Source organism: Leucoraja erinacea, chromosome 24 (assembly GCF_028641065.1).
Source record: "Leucoraja erinacea ecotype New England chromosome 24, Leri_hhj_1, whole genome shotgun sequence".
NCBI classification, from domain to species: domain Eukaryota; kingdom Metazoa; phylum Chordata; class Chondrichthyes; order Rajiformes; family Rajidae; genus Leucoraja; species Leucoraja erinaceus.
Window position 1 is genome coordinate 8655943 of NC_073400.1, and position 19921 is coordinate 8675863.

The 19921-nt window shown below is 37.9% G+C and overlaps 1 protein-coding gene across 13 annotated transcripts in view; it reads left to right on the forward strand.

Annotated features, from left to right (window-relative positions):
* LOC129708622 (ankyrin repeat and SAM domain-containing protein 1A-like) overlaps positions 1–19700 on the forward strand; it is a 239090-nt gene extending 219390 nt beyond the window's left edge. For 7 of the 13 annotated variants that reach the window (XM_055654477.1, XM_055654480.1, XM_055654479.1 and 4 more), the window contains 3 exons: positions 272–448; positions 1041–1142; positions 4491–17322. In XM_055654477.1, coding sequence (XP_055510452.1) covers positions 272–448; positions 1041–1142; positions 4491–4604 — 393 coding nt within the window. In that variant the 3' untranslated portion in view covers positions 4605–17322. The other 6 variants (XM_055654481.1, XM_055654490.1, XM_055654488.1 and 3 more) reach the window with 4 other exon arrangements.
* The last annotated feature ends 221 nt before the right edge of the window (positions 19701–19921 follow it).

Here is a 19921-nt window from a genome sequence, read left to right on the forward strand (position 1 = left end):
AATACTTTTAGCTGTAACAATGGTATCAATTTATATGTATTTTATTGAAGCGGAAATGGTTCATCGTGTTACTTTATTTTAGAAAAGATCAAACATTACCTTAGTTGCAGTGGCATCGGAAAGGTTATGCATGGATTTGACCCGGGTCTTCACACAATAAAACAGAATGGTGTTAATTGTCTGATAACTAAACACGATTAACCACAGAAGACAATATTGAAACATAATAAAAAAGGAAATAGTATTTTATTCATTGTTATCTTTATTCCAGAATTTAACATATGAAATAATCCTTACGCTGGGACAGGCATTTGAAGTTGCCTACCAACTTGCACTGCAAGCTCAGAAACCTACTCAGACGTCCCTTTCCATGGCTGAAGCAGAGTCTGCGGACGTGAGGACATCTAAACCAGTCCCTAAACCACGATCCAGCATGAGAAAATCTGCTGTGAGTTTAATCTGTTCAAAATGCTCCTAAAATGATTTAATGAATTTGAGAAAGCCCTGGTTGCATTTTTCAGAAAAGTATTATTGTACTTAGCTTCAAGGGAATAATTTTTAACACATGATTTGGCATCGTTGTTAACATTATGAGTACATACTGTACAGCAATTTTCTTACAAAATGCATATGAAACTGAAGCGGCATATAAATAACTTTCCATGAGATATGAAATTACAGTAAAATGCATTTGCGGGGAATGTTCAATACTAGCAGGAGGTATCTGAATCAATAAAATGTCCCATTCACATCTGCCAGCAAACTTCTCCTTGATAAACATAAATCTTCACAGAATTATTGAACTAGCTTCAATGTTAAAAGAAAACAAACAAGGAATTAGTATCACATTTACCTTCAAGTTTGCTTAAATTGTGCTGCAGTCATTGTGTTAGTCTATCAAAATGCATTGGTGAATAGTAGTTGACAGATAAATAAATGGATTCAATTAATAGATTAATGATCTGGTGGTGACCTGGCTGGATGTTATAGTATGCTATAGTTCACTAATGACTGCTGTCGTTTCTTGCCAAATGGACCAGGTGCAGCCACTTAATAGCAGATGCTGTTACTGTCACACGTGCACTACTCACAGGCCTTCGCTTCCACCTCTACCGCTGCATTCGTTCAGCAAAGGAGTCCAGGTTTCTCTCTATATTTATATATCTCTGTTCCTCATGTGCATTCCCATCCATGCATGGCAGCCAGCAGCTTTTAAAAAAAAAAGCACTGAAATTTGTTATTAACGAGAGTTCATTTTCTAATGTGCACCTTGATAATTCTGGCATGAAAAAAAATTACAGAAAGAACTATTGGGAGACTATGAGATTGGGGTGAACCAAATTAAGATATCATCTTGAGATTTGAGAGTAAATTTAAATAATAAATATACCTAGAGCATTTTATGTTAAATCAAGAGTACTCTGGAAGAAGGTTTAGAAATAGGCATACAAAAGTGGGAACATTGTGGAAATTCCTGGGGTAAAAAAAAGGCACAAATTATATAATCAACCAAAATTACATGGCAGAAGGATGTCACTTCCATGAGGATGGTAGACTTTCATCGCAGCTTCTGGCTAATCTCATTTTGTGCATCTTTTTCATCCTTCCATGTATATTCTTCTTCTAATAATTGTCTAATTTCTTTTTAAGTGATTAATCTTTGAGATGTTTGTGTCAAGATTTATTTTCTCAACTATGTCAATTTCCTAAAATTTAATATTATATTGGTAACCCATACCCTTTCAGTAAATAGACATATTTTTTGTTCTTCGTCTCAAAGTGGATTCAAGTGATTATTCAAGAAGATTAGACTTTTTCATTTGGTTTGTAAACTTTAAACAAAAGTAGATTTGGGGATTGCTTTGCAGCTGGCATTATGCTCTTCAGCTATTATAAATCTACGATGATTTATGGCTTAGCAAATTTATTTGTTTGAAGTCATTGAAAGAATACCAAGTGGCAGATGGACTCATTAATAGTCTGTTTCTGAATTTTGTTTATATGCAAAGATGCATCATGAGCAATTTGTTTGGATCGATAAATATGGTTCACTTGAGGTAACACTGCTTCCAGTGTTTATTTGTGTCCATGGCTTTAAGCAGCGGTAGATCATAGGTAGCATTTCCGATATTTCTGCACATTTATTAGGGCTCCCCTTAAATAATGTACTTATATATTCTCTTTTGCAGAATCTATATTTGTGTGGTTGACAGAAAATAATAGTAATGATTTTTCTTGCTCTTTAATATGCTTCCTCAATCTTTTTTAATTTGCAAATGCTGACTGATGAAACTTTTGTCACAAATTCATTTGCATTTAAAGTAAGATTTGTAGTCTCGTGCAGAACTGAGAAAAATGCATTTGTTACATAGTCTCCAAGCATCAACTACTTCTCAGCTCAAGGGTGGGATTGCCATAACCTGATAAATTTAGCAATCTGCATATTTCATTCATCGGAAAAAACTTCTGTTTCCTGAGCTTTATTGCACCAAAACCAACCTGATTACACAAAGAACGCCGCATAAGCACTTTTGCACTAGGTTGTTTTTAAGCATGACTTTTCTGACTACTTATCAGACACTCATAGATGTATGAGAAATGTGCACACTGATCAAAACAAATGTATATTAGGTATCAGTTCGTATTTGCTGTCAAATGAGTCAGAAGGAATGCTTGTTATTTGCGTGTTTAGTTTATTATTGTCACATGTACCGATGTACATTGAAAAGCTGTTGGGTTCACTGGAGGGGATATCTATGAAATTGAGTTGGCCTCAGCAGTAGCACAACATGGAAATTCTAGATGACGGCAAAAACATTGTTTTGCTCTGAGGAAGGGAACCATTTAAAGGGCAAAATATTAAATAACTCAGATTTCTCCAATTAACAAAGTTTGAATTATGTAACATATTCTAAAGGGATTGCAACTGAGATATATTTCCAGGAGATGTAGAAATGGCCAAATAAGCTTGGTTTTATCAAATATTAACTGCCAGTCTTATATTACTTATAACTGCCAGCCAATATTACTGCTTCAGTCATGAGAAGTTCATGGCCAAAACCACGTAATGAAATACCTTCTAGAAACAATGAACTGCAGATGCTGGTTAATACACAAAAGTGCTGGAGTAACTCAGGCAGCATCTCTGGAGAACGTGGATCAGTGACGTTTCGGTTCGAGATCCTTCTGAGGTCTCAGCAGAGGGCGACCTGAGCCCACACACTCTTGTACCTGGATGGGTGCCGAAAGGATGCAGGCCCTCAGCTCAGGAGGTATTCCTGAGATCCAGCCCAGGAAAATGCAACTGGGCACACTGGCCATGGGTAGTGAGTCCATGTGATGGGCCAGATCCTGCATGACTTGTCCCATTGACTTTTATGATAGATTACATGCAGAAAGCCCAACCAAGCTGTTTGCCATGGATCTGATACCTCCATAACTTTTAACCTTGTCAGTTTTCCCATACACTTGCTAGCATCAGAATAATGCTAACAGTGTATGAAACAGATACTTCTTCATTTGGGTAAATCATTTTCAAAATCAGTCACAAGAGCTAAATTTCATTTTTTTTGGCAAATTACATAATAGATCATGAGTATTGAACTCTCAGTGTTACACCACTACACATGATTATACCTTTGCAATTGCCAAATACTCAATATTGGATGTTGTGAATTTATTGATGTGAATGATGATTAACTTACATTGCCTATTGTTCATCCTGCCCAATGGTTTGTTTGCATAGCTTAACAGATCTCCTAAATTGGTCTTGATATTCTACCCTTGAGATATTAAATAAATTACATTGTGATACAGTAAAGCAGTGCGACCTTTAAAAATCCTCTTTCAACCCATATTTTCCCAACGGGATTTGCAGAAAAAACAAATGGAAACAAGACACAATAGTGAGAACTGGGTATTGTTGCTGCAGCTACCATTACATCCTGCTCAGTATTGAGAAAGATGATTTTGAAGTTGGCTGCCAATTCCCCTAGGTGTCCACTTGTTTTTTTGAAGTGTGTTTTTGCTTTTTTATCTTATGGTTGGGTAGAAACTACATTTGACTGAAGTTGTTTCTTTTGTTAAAGGTGCCTTCAGTAGACCTCCTCAAGAAATGTCTTGCACAAACTTGTAATTCAGTTATTGCCAAATGAGCCTCAACCTGCAAAAAACTGTTGTCAAGTGGGCCGTGCATATCCGTAGTTGTTTGTTAGAGGAAAGCAATTTTTTTTTGCACTTCTATTCCTCTCTAAAAATACCTAGGTTAAGTCTCAACCACATTAGTCTTATTCACTGTTTGCTGTTTTTCATTCTTCATCTGTAAAAGCTGCATAGTTTAATGCTTCTCAAAATTATCACAACTGATTGTCAATAATTTTCATTGCATTTCTCATCAGATTTGAATTGGTTATTAAATACACAGCACAGGAGTAGTCTGCATATCAAAATAATTTGCATTTTCTCACATTTTTCTTATCTTATTGTTGTAGATTGACAACATTGATCAAGAATCTCAATCACACGGTGCAGTGGCATGGATAGCTGATTCCAAGCAGGATTCCAAGAGGACAATTAGTACAAAGTATGAAACCACCATTTTCTGACCACCTGGTTCTCCCGCTTCTATTCTGTGCCTTTGCACTGTGAACCTGTTCCACTACTCCGCGTCCTGTAGCGGGCACTTAAAGCTGCTTTCACTCTTCTCAAAGGGGAATTTCGTATTTGAGCTTCCTATACTCAACCCTGTAATTCAAATACAGCTGCCTTCAACTTCTTGGTGATCTTTCAACTGCTTTAAAACAAAAACTCTGGAAATACTTGGGAATCTTATTTCGTATCTGAATTTTGAAATACTCTAACCTCCCAGCACTGTGAGCTACTGCACTGTTACCTAATCCACCCAAATGCTACTAAAGTCATAAGCCAATGTTATATGAATTCATATCATGCATTTTTTCCAGAGTTATACATACAGTAAGACATTTGCTTCAAGCCATGTGAATCAAAGGTGCTTTTAAAAGACCACATATCCTTTTTAAATTGCTTTCTTAAAGAGGTTGATTTTAAACTGTTTAAAAGCACATGCCTCATCCATACTGTCTTGTAGTTTGGTTTGTCAAACTGTTTGAGAACAATGGTGTGTGAATTGGTCAAAATGGCATGCAATGATAAATTGAGGACTTATTGCTATGTTCTGACAATTTTTAAAGAGTTTCAACCACAAGGTAAATTTGACAACAATTTTCTTAATATAACTGAACTTGTCGAATGACTTCCAGCCTCATTAGCTGGAGTTTTCTTTTAAAGCTTTACCTCACGATGGGGGCATGTCTGAAAGATTCAACTTTTCTGATACGGTTATCGAAGCACTGACTGAGCAGATAAACCAAGAGGCATGCCATTTAGCTTTTTATGTGATCCAGTATGAGATCTTCCGCAATTCCTCGAATGATCAAATGATATTAGAGTTATGGAGATTACTTTGAATCGTTGAACTTTTACAACTGCTAAATATTTGTCACAAACTGTATGTTCAAAGTTACATTATTCAAAATATATACAAACTCAATTTTGGGCTCTACATTATTCATCTTGTTCAATACAAATGATTGGACAATTCAAATTTTTTGGAAACCAAACCAATGGAAATTATGAGGAGTACACTATGCTGGAGTGGTAAATATTGGGTATTATGTATTGCACTCAGTATTCATATCCACTTGGGCTGTTAACGTATGTAATCATCGATGTGTGAAATTCTTGATTTACTTTCTGCACAATTCAGTTTCTTCTTCAGTATTCAGCATTTATTAATATGGTGCACAAGCATTTTAAATGTGACTGGTAAACTTTCTAATTATATAATTTCATCTTCATTTTTAAGGTTGTGCTCTGAAGTCTTCACTTTCAGAGTGAACCATATTCTTTCGCTACCTATGAATGAGATTCGCAAGAGTCTTTCTTTGCATAGATTCTATCTAAGACCACACAAAGCAAATCAATAAATTTGTGGATGGGAAAACTGACGTTAACACTTTGGATTTGTAGAAAGATCCACACCACAAGGATCCACACCCTGGTTTCTCCACCCACTCCCCTGCTGAGTTTTTCCAGGATATTCAGCCTTTGTTTACAATTTCCAACATTTTCACCTTTTGTTTACAGTTTCCAGCATTATTAATATGTTGTCTTTTTTTACTGGAGTAAATTGAATGCAAAAGTTATTTCGCATTTCGGGAGTGATAAATATTTTTTATAAATTATTTTTATCAATGTTCATTACCCATTAACATGTCGGCTTGAAAAGGGACAGATTATGTGGCATTACAGGCCACCCTGTGTTACGAATGCCCAACATTACATTTAAAAGTCCAGAGCACACGTACACATTTGTTTTTACGAGCAGTAGAATTAATTTCCTCACCACTTTTAGTAATTGTTCTTTCTTATCGGTCCTATTCACGTTTGACACCGTTCATTATAATACTGTCGAGGGATGGTTACCATGTTGACTGATTTTGGTGGATTTTCTCATTGATGGCCAAAATGTTTTGATGAACATCTGTTCATTACCAGGGGATGACAGATGCAGTATGATGCAGATTGCTGTGTTGTCAATTTGTCTGCAGTTGTAATTTGCCACGAAGTGCAGAATTTGATTGTCTTGATAATCCTCATGAAAAATGGCTTTTCTATAAATAGCAATGTTCATAGAGAAGAGATATTCAATCTAATTGAAAATGGTATATTGACTAAAATTAATCACAGCAATGTGATAAACTTATCCTCACCATGGATGCCTAATGAAGTTGCTTCCAACATTGATCTCTCCGTGAATGCCACTAGCGAATTTGGAAATACTGTTTTACTGTACTTTGCAAAGCAGCAAGGGTTGTTAACTCCCTTCAAACTAATTTCCTATGCTACAGTGAAACTATGCTTGTTAAAGTCATTAAGGGCATGCTGAATATGATTTTCTGCAGATCACTTTTTACAGCTTTCAATCATTGTACTTCCCTTATAATTCATTATATGACCCATTGGAACAAGTTATATTATTCTCCCCGTGAAACTTAATGGAAAATTAGTGCATTGAAATGAGGTACCACATCTACTGCATCCGGTGTTCCCAATGTTGGCTCCCGTATATCGCTGAGACCAAATGCAGACTTGGCGACCGTTTTGCCGAACACTTACACTCAGTCTACTGAGGTCTACAGGATCGCCCGGTTGCTAACCATGTCAAGTTCCCTTCCCATTCCCACAGTGACCTTCCTGTCCTGAGCCAGAGTGAGGCCACACACAATTTGGAGGAACATATTTCGCTTGGGTAGCTTACAACCTGCGGTATGAACGTTGAATTTTCTAATTTTAAATAACTTCTACCTACTCCCCCCCCAACCCCCTTGCTCCCTTCCTCCACCCTCGTCTTTTAACCTGTTCTACAGTTCACCACATTATATCGCTCTTAAGATCACACCTTCCCTATCCAACAATGGGCCTACCTGACCTGAGGTCATTTGTAGTGATCAAAAATGTCACATATCCTTTTTCGCCAGAGATGCTGCATGACCTGCTGAGTTACTCCAGCACTTTGTGTCTATCTTTATTACAAACTGAATCTTGTATCAAAGCCAGAATAGACCCACGTAGTACAGCTTTTCATCTCTTTCTCTTGTTTTAAATGTTGACTTCCTGCTTATCCCAACAATGGAGATGTTTTGGCTAATTCAAAATGTTATGCTCATCCCTTTTTACAGCACAGAGTTTCATAAATTCACCTCGACAAAGCATTTTCTTGATCCACATTTTAACTTTATATTAGATACTCTCAGTTGTCCATATGTGTGATTTCTCCGGACATATTTTAAAATCCTATGATTTAAGTTCCTCTGACTATGAGTTACACTACATTCTGTTCTGCAATCAGAAAATGATTTTCAACTCTGAGTCTCTAGTTTTTGAAATTCAAATATTGCGTTCAAAGTTCAATCTGTCGTGGTGTCTTTGGCTTGCTTCTCACCACCAATCATTACCCTTTATGCTCCTCTCTACCCACCTCCACTTTGAGCTGTTCCTTTTATATAAGATACATTGGAAAAGGTCTTGTTGTTACATTTAAATTCTGTTAATCTAATTACTTGATTATTTCAGATCATTACATGACTATTTCAGCTTGTCCCAGCTTAGAAAAGGCATTAAATATAATGTTGAATACTTAAACCTTCTTTCTATGTGGGACATCTAAGCATTGTATAAATTAGAATTATCACACACTCGTAATCAGGATATTATCCCAGTCAATTATTAGTTCAATCATTTTGTAGTATGTAGTTGAGTTTATCTTGCAGAATTTGTAAAAAATAATTGGTTTTATCCATTTACTCATGGGGAAAATCTGGTCTCTGTAATCTCCAGGAACACAGGTAATTAATCCTCTCAAAACTGGCATAATTATTGTAATTTGATCATCTGTGGTGAACCAGACATATAATACCCAGAGTTGAAGAAGCTTAAAGACACAGGATTTAGTTTGTGACTGTCAAAGATGTGGGTGGGCAGATATTGTGGTTTTGAGCAGTCTTCTTCTTGCGTATGGCATGCACAGCCTAAAGTTGTAGGACAACTTGTTCTATTTGATCTTATTTGATTGTGCATACCAGGTTGATTGCATTCGTCAAAACAGGGTGGACCACTTGAAGGTTGCAATCTCCCACCCCAGTTTTGAGCAGTGATGAGAAGTTTGTCATAAACAAAATCAAATGTGTAATGGGAAGGGAGGAGGAAAAGAGAAACCCAGAATTGGTTTATTGCAGCTGGCAAAAGACATCAAGGTTTAATGATAATTCTGAAAGCCTTAACGTTTTCACCATGTACATCAAACAATATGACAATTAAGTGGCAAATTAAATCATTTTATTTGTTTCAATGTTAGGGATAGCATTTTAAATTAAAATGTCGATGCAATAAGAAGTTCACAGCAATATATTATTGACAGCAAGGAGGGCTAGATACCAACTAATTTGAGTTGATTCGCCCAGAAATTCAATGGCTGATACGTTTTTTCAGCACCTTATGCGTGAAATGTATTTTTTATCTGGAGCACAACACATTTACAATAATGAAAAAGACACTAAGTGCGGAGAATAACGGAGGGTCTGGCAGCATCTCTGGAGAACATGGATGAGTGATGTTTTGGGTTGGGGCCCTTCAATCTGAAGCAGGGTCCCAACCGAAAATGTCACCTATCAATGTTCTCCAGAGATGCTGCCTGACCCGCTTAAGTTATTCTTGCAGTTTGTCTTTTGTTTGTAAATCATCATCGACAGTTCTTTGTGTCTAGATTTACTAAGTGTGTGGGTGAAATCATACCACTCTAGAAATTGAACCTGTCATTTCCAATCAGAGATTTCTACTGCACAAATAGCAGAATTCCACATAAGACATCAGTGTAATTATGTAATTTTCCACCAACACACTGTGCAAAATGCTTTGAGGAAATTGCCTTGCATTGTTCATAAGTATGTTTGTCATTGTGCATTTCCAGCCCAATTGGTTTAAAGCATGCTGCTTGTTGGCTGCCGAAGCAGATAGTTTCCCAATTAAGATGTTTTCTTATCAGTTCTCCTTTAATGGCCCTGTCTCACGGTGCGAGTCCACCCACGAGTGATCCCGAGTGAAAGAAAATAATCAAACTCGTGGTTTTCTACGAGATTCCAAGTTTATGTTCACGAGTTTAATTTAGTTCCCACGCGTATGTCTAAGTTTGCCGTTTACTTCTCATTTCTGCGATGTACCAAGTTCCTCTCCCGAGTTACCAAGTTCATCTCCCGAGTTACTCTTGAGCCAACAAAGACTACCGACATGTGGAAAAATCATCACATGGTAAAAATGATGTCATGCAGTTTTTTTTTCCACTATAAAAAGCCTCCCATGTTTATATTTCTTAGGGTTACAGAATCAAGGGATATGGGGAGAAAGCAGAAACTGGGTACTGATTTTGGATGATCAGCCATGATCATATTGAATGGCAATACTGGCTGGAAGGGCCGAATGTGATCACTTCCATTATGTAGAGAGTCTCAGAATGTTAATAGAGATTCCATTCCGTTTACATTGCGCTTTGTGCAGGGATCAAATCTTAGCCCAAAGTGTACATTAGGCTGCGAGGATTAATTTCAAAACTTCAAATTATTTCAAACAGTGTTTTATCGGAACAACGGATCAGGGCAGATGTCAGCCCCTTTAAACATCACGGACAGCTCAGTGTGAAGTGGTGCTGGAATTATATGTGAAATAGTCTTGGGAATTTTATTATCGATCCTAAATGCTTTATTTAAATTATAGGTCGTTTAGTTTGTTGTGAAGTGGCGCCGGATTTAACACCTCAGTCTATTAAAATTGAATTATCTCACTGAACGAAATGTTTTTCCAGGCAAATATCCAGTAGTTGAGAATTAAAGAGCAGTCATTTTAAACGGGCGGTTGTAGTCAATAATACGGTAACTGAATGATATTTATTAATTGCTAGAGAGGACGATGTAAACATAGTGAGGTTAGTGAGCCATCAACTGTTCCTCGTACTGTTCTGTTGTGTAGGAAGGAACTGCAGATGCTGGTTTACCTCGACGATAGACCAAAAGCTGGAGTAACTCCGAGGGTCAGACAGCATCTCTGGAGAGAAGGAATGGGTGACGTTTCGGATCGCGACCCTCCCGGTTGCTACCTGATCTCCCGGTTGCCAAACACTTCCCATTCCTACACTGACCTTTCTGTCCGATGTCTCCTCCAGTCAGAGTGAGGCTAAATGCAAATTGGAGGAGCAGCATTTCATATTTCACTTGGGCAGCTTACAGCCCAGTGGTATGAATATTGATTTCTCTCACTTCAAGTAACCCTGGCATTCCCTCTCTGTCTATCCCTCCTCCACCCAAGTTGCACCAGCTGCTCGTTTTCACCCAATGAACAGCGAACAATGGTCTGTTTCCTTTATCATCGTTACTTTTTTGCATTCATTGTTCTTTATCTCTCTACAATACATCATCATCTGTATCTTTCGTTTCCCTTACCAGTCTGTTGAAGAGTCTCGACCCGAAACATCACCCATTCCTTCTCTCCAGAGATGCTGCCTGTCCCGCTGAGTTACTCCAGCTTTTTGTGTCTATCGTCGCCCTTCTTCAGACTGTTCCGTTGTATTGACCGAAAACGAACGACGTGACAGTACCGGCGACTTAATGAATGACATGGAGACACGCAGAATTAAATGGACTTGGAATAACTGGGGCGGTGGGGTTTTATCGAAAAGTGACTACATGAAATCGGTGGAAGGAAATGGGCAAGCGAGGTTTCGGGTCAGGGACCTTCTTCAGACTCCATGACCCGCTGAGTTCTTCCAGCTGTCAAATGGAGACATGGGGGACCACAGATGCTGGCATGTTGAGCGAAACACAAAGTGTTGGAGCAACTCGATGGGCCGAATGGCCTAATTCTGCTCCTATGACATGAACTAACGAAGTGTCGAAGTAAGCCAGCGGGTCAGGCAGCATCTGTGCAGGGAATGGATAGGCAACGTTTCGGATCGGGTCCCTTTTCGAGCCGAATCAACGTCTGTCCATTCCCTCTGCTGATGCTGCCTGTCCCACTGAGTTACTCCAGCGCTGTGTGAGTTCCTCCAACACTTTGTGTGTGTTTTATGATCATGATTCCATCATCTGCAGTTTCTTGTCTACATAAATTAGGCCTCAGCAACTCTGAGTGTACTAACCGGGAGATTATGTTGCTGCTGCCAAAACAACAGTTGGCAATGTATGCACGGTAGAAGTCACATTGCGTGGGAAACGAGGTCTCCAGGGAGGCAGACTCAAAGTGCTGGAGTAACTCGTGCGGGACAGGCAGCATCTCTGGACATTTATAAAGCATTACATTTTGGAACACAAGGAACTACAGAAGCTGGTTTATGGAAAAAAAAACAAAGTGCTGGAGTAACTCAACGTGTCAAGCAGTATCTGTGGAGAACATGGACAGGTGACGTTTCAGGTGAAAGAAGGGTCTAAAGTTTGAAGAAGGGCCCCGACCCGAAACGTCACCTGTCCAAGTGTAGCAGCAGATTTTTCAAATCTTTCTGGAAATGAACTCCCTAGCCACTAATTGGGTGAGACGGGATAAGGGGAATATTTTCGGTGCGCATGCAAGCTGCCTCAGAGGCTTTCAGAGCTTCTCCTTTCATAAAGCTTCAGCACACAGTCTTTTAATGAATATTTTCTTTATTGTAGATATAAAACAGTAAGATACATCCAAGGTTTTCCGACTTGTTCCGGCAATCTTCTTCGAACTCCAGCTCATTACTTCAGATACTAGAAAACTCCTCGTGTCTCCATGCTTCACATGATCTTGACATGTGGCTTGACATGGTCGAAGGATTAACCTTCTCCCTCTTCGCTCCAAAACGAATCTAACCAACTAAACTACCACGCAAGCAGTTAAGCTGCATAAACACGCCCAAAGACACGTCATAAATCCCACTCACATTATAACGGGCAGTCTAAAATGTAAAGGAACATGCCATCCACAATGACATGCAAAACAGGCCAAATGGCCACCACACCAAGTTCTCCGGAGATGACTAATCTTCAACATTTCACTTCTGGCACTCAGGCCAAACCCACAGTAGACTCACGAGTCACTACGGGAAACTCACGGCTACTACGTTCTTACAACAAGTTTAAAAGTTTAAACTTTGCATTTCAAGAGTAAATTTGACTCGTGGAAAAATGTTGAAAGATTTTCACGAGTTAACATGTTTCCCATGTACCTGCCGTTAGTGTTACGAGTCGCTAAGTTACGTCCTCGAGTTCCAACGTTCCCGCTACGTTAATTCTACGTGATTAACACGAGTTTGATTTGTTTTAAACTCGGGATCACTCGTGGGTGGACTCGCACCGTGAGACAGGGGTTTAAGTCATTGATTTGCTTTATATCAGGACTGAAGGTCCCAGTCACCTGAAGTACCCTGCAACACCTCTACTTCCCCATTTGGGCCCCCATCTTTCTCCTATTACTGGTCACTCGGCTGTTCCATCAACAGCTGCGATCTTAAGCTGTCAACTACCTGACCCTCACCACAACAGCTAGTAGAAGGCTCCCAACTCACGAACTCCAGAGCTGATTGCAAGCCCTCTCTTGTCACCTTCTGGCATTGCCATCTGCAACCCTCTCTGGTTGCAACATCCAGCCGCTGCCTCTGAAAACCTTTGCTTTGTTCTGCTGTAACATGCAACTCAAAGGCTTTGCACTCTTAAGCTTTCTCAAGCAGTAGACTCGTGACCAGAATTATCATCAGATTATGTGCTATGACTATCATTGCACTTCTTCAAGCACCTGTGAGTTTTGAGATCCTTATATTTTTGTTAAAATGGTTATATAAAATGGTTGTGGACTCATCATATTATTCTGAGAGTTTGTCAAGATAATGTGTTATGGGATAAAATCAAAAACAGTTGTGTCAAGGACAAAATCCCAATTATGTGTTATTTGAGTGACTAATTCCACTGAGCACTGCTCCCTCTGCATGGGAAGCTCTCCTTTTTTCATGGCTTTCAGCAGGGTAAACTCTTGGGTATTTCAGCTGTAGATGGTCTTAGTTTAGTTTATTGTCACGTGTACTGAGCTATAGTAAAAAGCTATTTGTTGCATGCTAGTCAGTCAGCAGAAAGACAGTAACATGGTTACAATCAATCCATTTACAGTGTATAGATACATGATAAGGGAATAACATTTAGTGCAAGGTAAAGCCAGCAAAGTCCAAGGGACATCAAAGAGGTAGATAGAACCGGCACGGTGGCACAGCGGTAGAGTTGCTGCCTTACAGCGAATGCAGCACCGGAAACCTGGGTTCGATCCCGACTATGGGTGCTGTCTGTACGGAGTTTGTACGTTCTCTCCGTGACCTGCGTGGGTTTTCAGCAAGATCTTCGGTTTCCTCCCACACTCCAAAGATGTACATTGGCTTGGTAAATGTAAAAATTGTCCCGTATGTGTAGGATGGTGTTAATGTGTGGGGATCGTTGGTCGGTGCGGACCCGGTGGGCAGAAGGGCCTGTTTCCGCCCTGTATCTCTAAACTAAAAAAAAACTAAAGTAGTTCAGCACTGCTCTCTTGCTGTGTTAGGATGATTCATTTGCCTGATAACAGCTGGGAAGAAACTGTCCCTGAATCAGTTGGTGTGCGTTTTCACACCTATACCTTTTGCCTGATGGGAGAAGGGAGAAAAGGGGGTGGCCAGGGTCGCGACTCGTCCTTGATTATGCTGCTGGCCTTGCCGAGGCAGTGTGAGTTCAAAGAATCCATACATTGTGGCTATCCACTAAGTGCCCATGTCATCCACCAACTATTTTTCTGGTCATAATTTTGAATTGGACCTCAGGAGATTGTTGGACCGACATGACATTTAAAAAAAAAAAATCAATGTTCAAGGTCCTTTGACCCAAAGATATTTCTGCTGTTTTAAAGCTCAACAATGAGACTATACATTCACAAGTTCACACCCTCATATCCCACGTCTGAAGAGAAGATGTTAGAAACGATTGACTGGGGACTTTCAAAAAAGGAGTCACTGTTGTCTATTGTAACTACAAATGGTTCTGCCTGCTGTCCATCAGAGGGAAAGCCATCACAAAGGTCTTCAACTAGCCATTGAAGAGCTGCTTTGCAAATAATAGTTTGGATTCCAACTTTTGGTAGAAACCCCATGTGACATCTCTGAGAAACATTGGCACTTGTATCCAACCACAGAATATGGCTGTTTTTAAGCAAAGAACAATCTTTTGGAGGAACACAGCTGGTTGGGTAGTTCCTGTGGTGGGAAATGGATAGTTGATGTTTTGGATTAAGAAGAAGGGTCTAGATTTCATCCATTTCCGTCCACAGATCTTCTAAGTTTCTCCATCAGTTTGTTTTTTTTGCTCAAGATTCCACCATCTGAAGTCTCTTATGTTTCCATTTTTATTTTTTTTAACTTCACAAAATCTTTGACTGCCAGCTTTGCCATTGAAGATGTGATTAGTCTTGGGAATATGCCCATCTCATTCTGTGCTAGATTAAGTTCATCAGTAGATAACTGCATCCCTAACTTGCCTTAAAGTATGTTTCTGGCAGTAGGAAGTGGGAGAAGAGGGAAAGTAAATATTTTTCCTCATTTCAACAGTAGAAATTAGTTCCCAAGCTTTGAAAAAGACAAGTTTGATAAACTTCGAATATCCTTCAAATCACGGGCAGAGTGGATAGTTCACGATCTGTTCCTACAACATTTTCACTTGAACACTATCTGCACAATTCATGACTTTTATAGCATTTTTACTTTCTGATCTTGGGGTAGATTTCAACGATCCCTATTTGTTGGATAAGGTTCAGTAAATGGTTTATGAATTATAATAGCATCTTCTGTTGATTGTAAAGATTGAGGCATTGCCATAGTTTGAACATGTGGTCAACTGAGTTTTTGGTTTACATATTGGAGTTGTGCAGCTGGGGTGGGTTTATTCAACCTAACCGTTGAAGCTCATTCAAAAACAAAAACCTTTGGGGGAAAATAAAATGAGACCAGATTCTTGTCATTGCGTTTGGTCATTTCTGTTGACATTATGTGACATGGCAAAGACATGTTCAATTATTGTACAGTAATTATTCAAATTATAGACAATTTGAGTGAATGCATATAATTTCAGTGCTTGCATGTCTTGGTTCTGTACAACTTTCAATATTTTCACTTTAGATTTTTTTTTTACTTTGTGTCCCAATCCCAAGCTTCAGTTCTGAGCCTTTCCTGGTAATGATTTCTTAAGGGATTGTTCAGTGAATACATTGGCTCCATGTTTTGGGGATATGATTATTGTCGCACATATATGGTAACCTCATCTGTGGAGATTAGGAAGTCCATTGTTGTTAGTTTTTCCTCTTTGTAGTTACCTGTTAATCAATCTGCTCTCTATATAAGTAATCATTGAATAAAAGTTAATGGTTTGAGCCATTAGTTCTCAGAAATGTATGGCAACATTTCTAATGGTGTTGATAAAGCCCATGTTTTTCCTTTTCATCCAGTGTCTGAATCTCTGCCAATGCCATATATAGTCTCAAGTTGACCAAACTCACACATGGCCAGAAAACCATCAGATCTCTATCACCTGTTCATCCAACCAGATGAAGGTCTGGTGATGATTTTTCCCCCTGGATACATTTTTTTCAACTTTCATTGCAACATCTGGATTAATGTTTGAATGTGAATAACAATGAGGCAAATTAGGCTGCTTTACTCTACTCTACTTGACCTCTCCAATTAATTTAAATTAAAATCCACATAAAGCAGCAAAGTTACACATGACAGAAATTCGAGCTGGTACATTCAGGCAAAGGTGAATTTTTAATATCAACCATGCTTGCTCTCAAGCTTCTGCAATTCCTTTTGTGATGAAGATTTAATTTTACAAATGCAGAATTCCTTCATTTCAGAACCTCATTAACCTTGGAGATTTTTTTAATTTATGTTAATCCAGGCCACTTTATCCTGTATTCATTTTTTGTGTATGACTTAAATTGAATTCTGAATTATTGGTTTAATATATTTTGGAATTTATTTTTCATTCTAATTTGATGAAAAGCCTTAACATGTTTGTGCCTGCTTATGGTCTGGTGACAGCAAGTCATCGTATCTCTGGCAGGTGTTAGCATACTGAACAGTGTACACTGTTCTTTTCTTTATAAAATTCTTGCCTGTCTTTCCATTTTAAAAGGTAAAAAACTTTTAAGATAAAAATCAAAGCCATCACATATCATCTTATAGTTGATATTAAATATTGATGTCTTATTGCAGAGCATTATTGTGCTCTCCAGTATGAATGGAACTTTGTGATACAGTATGCTTTCAGTAATGGAATGACTGTTCTTGGGCAAATCCAATTTACAGGATGTTGTATTTAAATTTGCTTGTGCCTATTGCATTTAAAATGCTATAGTATCCATTTGGCGATTGGGATTAGCTAAATCAGATTTATTTATTTCTGCACCCTTTTTGAAAGCCTAAAAACATTCCTAGTAGCTTTATTCTTCCAATTCTATTTACTCTTTCAATTTGTCTTTGTAATCTGTAATGCACATTACCGGTAGAAAAAATGTTCCAGAGTAATTGTTTTAAAACACATAAAATAATCAAGATTCATACATGTTTATTTGTAGCCTTCCTTCGTGTGTCATTGTATTGTGTGAAACATCCAAATTCAATCACAATTTACGTTTAACATCACCGACGTGTTTTTTCTTTTTGTTTTAACTACATGTAGCTGAAACCCTGGGGTGAGTGTATGTTTACTGGAAATGTGGCAATGGGTGACAGATCATCTTGAGGGAATCCTGAAACCATCTGAGAAGCAACAGAGCCCATCCGACAGAACATGAAACTGAAGTTGACCTGTGCGGCAGTGGCTTCAAACATTCTTTATCATAGCACAACATAGGAAATGCAATTATAGAACTTCCCTAACAAGTGCTTCAATGCCTTCAAGAGATTTAGTCATTTAACCAAAGAAGATTTATTGCAAACAACACAAACTTGCCCTTTGTGAGAAAGATCAGTGGAGCAATCATCTTCAGTATGGTTTGAGCTGGTTTATTTTATTCACCAGCAAGTGGAGATGTGTATTGTCCCCAGCGCCTTACTACATAAACTGTGAGAAACATGATTTTGTTTATTACGTTGAATATATTTTCATTAAATCATTTTTTAATTGTCCATTATTTTCTGCAACCCTTCCCCATCGCAGAATGCAAATCTGATTAAGATCACTGGATTCCTCAGTTCTAACCCAAAGCAATTGTAGCATATTAAAGAGCATTACCTTCTTTCTGAAGTTGTATTCTGTAAAATAATCGTTTTAGTGGCAGGCACCTCAAATACTTTGCCATACTCCCAAATCATATCTGACCTGCTAGCACATTAACCTCATTCACAGATGGAAGTTGTTGTTTGATCAAAATATTAAGTGTGTGAAAGTATGGTGGATTTTGCTTCAGTAGCTTTGTTGTATTTTAAACCATGATCCTGCACTTGAATGAAGCAGAAAGATGCCAGGAAATATCGTCATGCTTTGAATTTACTGGAAAGGATTTCACGCAGATCTTCTGTCATACAGCAAAACGGAATCCTTATCAGCCTATGCAATATTAATTTACATGTTTTAAGAAACCCCATTTTTATGTCTGGTTCTTGGCGTTCAATGTGTTTGAAAATGTCACAACATGAATTTTAAAGGAAACAATGGAGTTAAGATTCTTGGCATATGAAAAGCTGTCATATCTGTTTCATTTTTACAGGACTACTACAGTAAAGGAGGGTGAAATATATAAAAGCACGATTGCAGAACTAAAATATTATTACTATTATTTTGAGTTATGATGTAGCACAAAAGGATGAAATCCAGATAATTACAGTCTTTTATGTAATTCATTATGTATATTGACTAAATCCTGTTAAGCATAATTATGTAGAAAAATAATTATTAGTGAACTTACAAGCCTCCTTCCTGGGCTTCAACAGTTACAAATTTGTATTTAAATCAAACTTTAATTAATTATCTTTTGTTCATTCCCATTTCCACCTATGAACTTTAAAAAAAATAATTGGGATTCTTTGTGACATATTTTCCATTATATGAAAACTACAAAGGCCAAAATTATAGATAAGATGGGGAAGTGGTTGCTTCTGTGATCATTGCTTGTGCAATGATGGAACATTCCAGCATTCTGTACAGCACCATATTTTGGTCATGTCAAGATGCAAGCAATGCCAATAATAAGTGAATTTGAGCAGCGGGCAACACTGGATTGCAATCAGCAGGTAGTACTGAAAGATTCAACAAATGTAGTGCAATGTAACATCAGGATTGTTGGATAATTCCAATAAGCAAACAATTACTAATTCATGCTTAGCAGGTCATAATGCCATGAAATGGCTTTTGAATCAAAAGAGTTGGCCAGTGAAGAGGTTTTTTTAAGTATTCAAATGATGTACAAATGTCTAAGCAGCAGTATTTTTAACCGAACTTGGCTGCAAAAATAACGAGGGTTTTTAGTCAAAACCCATTGATTAATAATGAACAGATAACCTCTTTTGTCGAGATTTTTAATTGATATTCTCCATGATGTCTTGATTGTTTTGATTAACAGTAATAATCTCAGTAAAAGTGCACTAATGGGCAAGGGAAAAACAGCTGCTTCACTAATTTGAGTCTCAAGTTGACTATTGTTTTACTATTGTAAAATTGTTTTAAGATTTATTTGTACTTGGTCAAGGGCTGTGAATGCTGTGTAGACACTAAGCAGGGCTTACTAGTGTATATCTTGTTCTGAATTGTAGACATTTCTGATGGTTAGCATTGGATCTATATGTATTGATGGATGTTTATTAATTTTCTAGTTCTGTATTGCAGTACTTGAAAGACATATATTTCTATGTACATAAATGTAGATTCATGAGCAAATGTTACAACTGGACACATCATGGTACCAAACACTAGGATTATTGTGCAAAAAAATAGACTGACCTCATAACAAAACAAGTTTGTAAATTTACATGGGCTTCCAGTCTGTTTTTGTTAATTTTTTTGCCCTTATTTGTACAATTGGATATCAATGAATAAACAGATCCTGATTAACTGTTTTGTGCCAATCATTCCAAAGAGTCAAGCTTAACAGCATCAAATGTTTTTAGTCTGCATTTATTTGCATCACTGTGTTATTTGAAGTTCAGATTTGTTTCTTCATTACAAAAGCCACCCCAAATTTTAAATGCCATTACGTAGCTTTCCTATAATATTTCACCAATAAATCTGAGCCTCCATGAGTTTTATGCAGCCATTTCCAGCCCACATCTTAT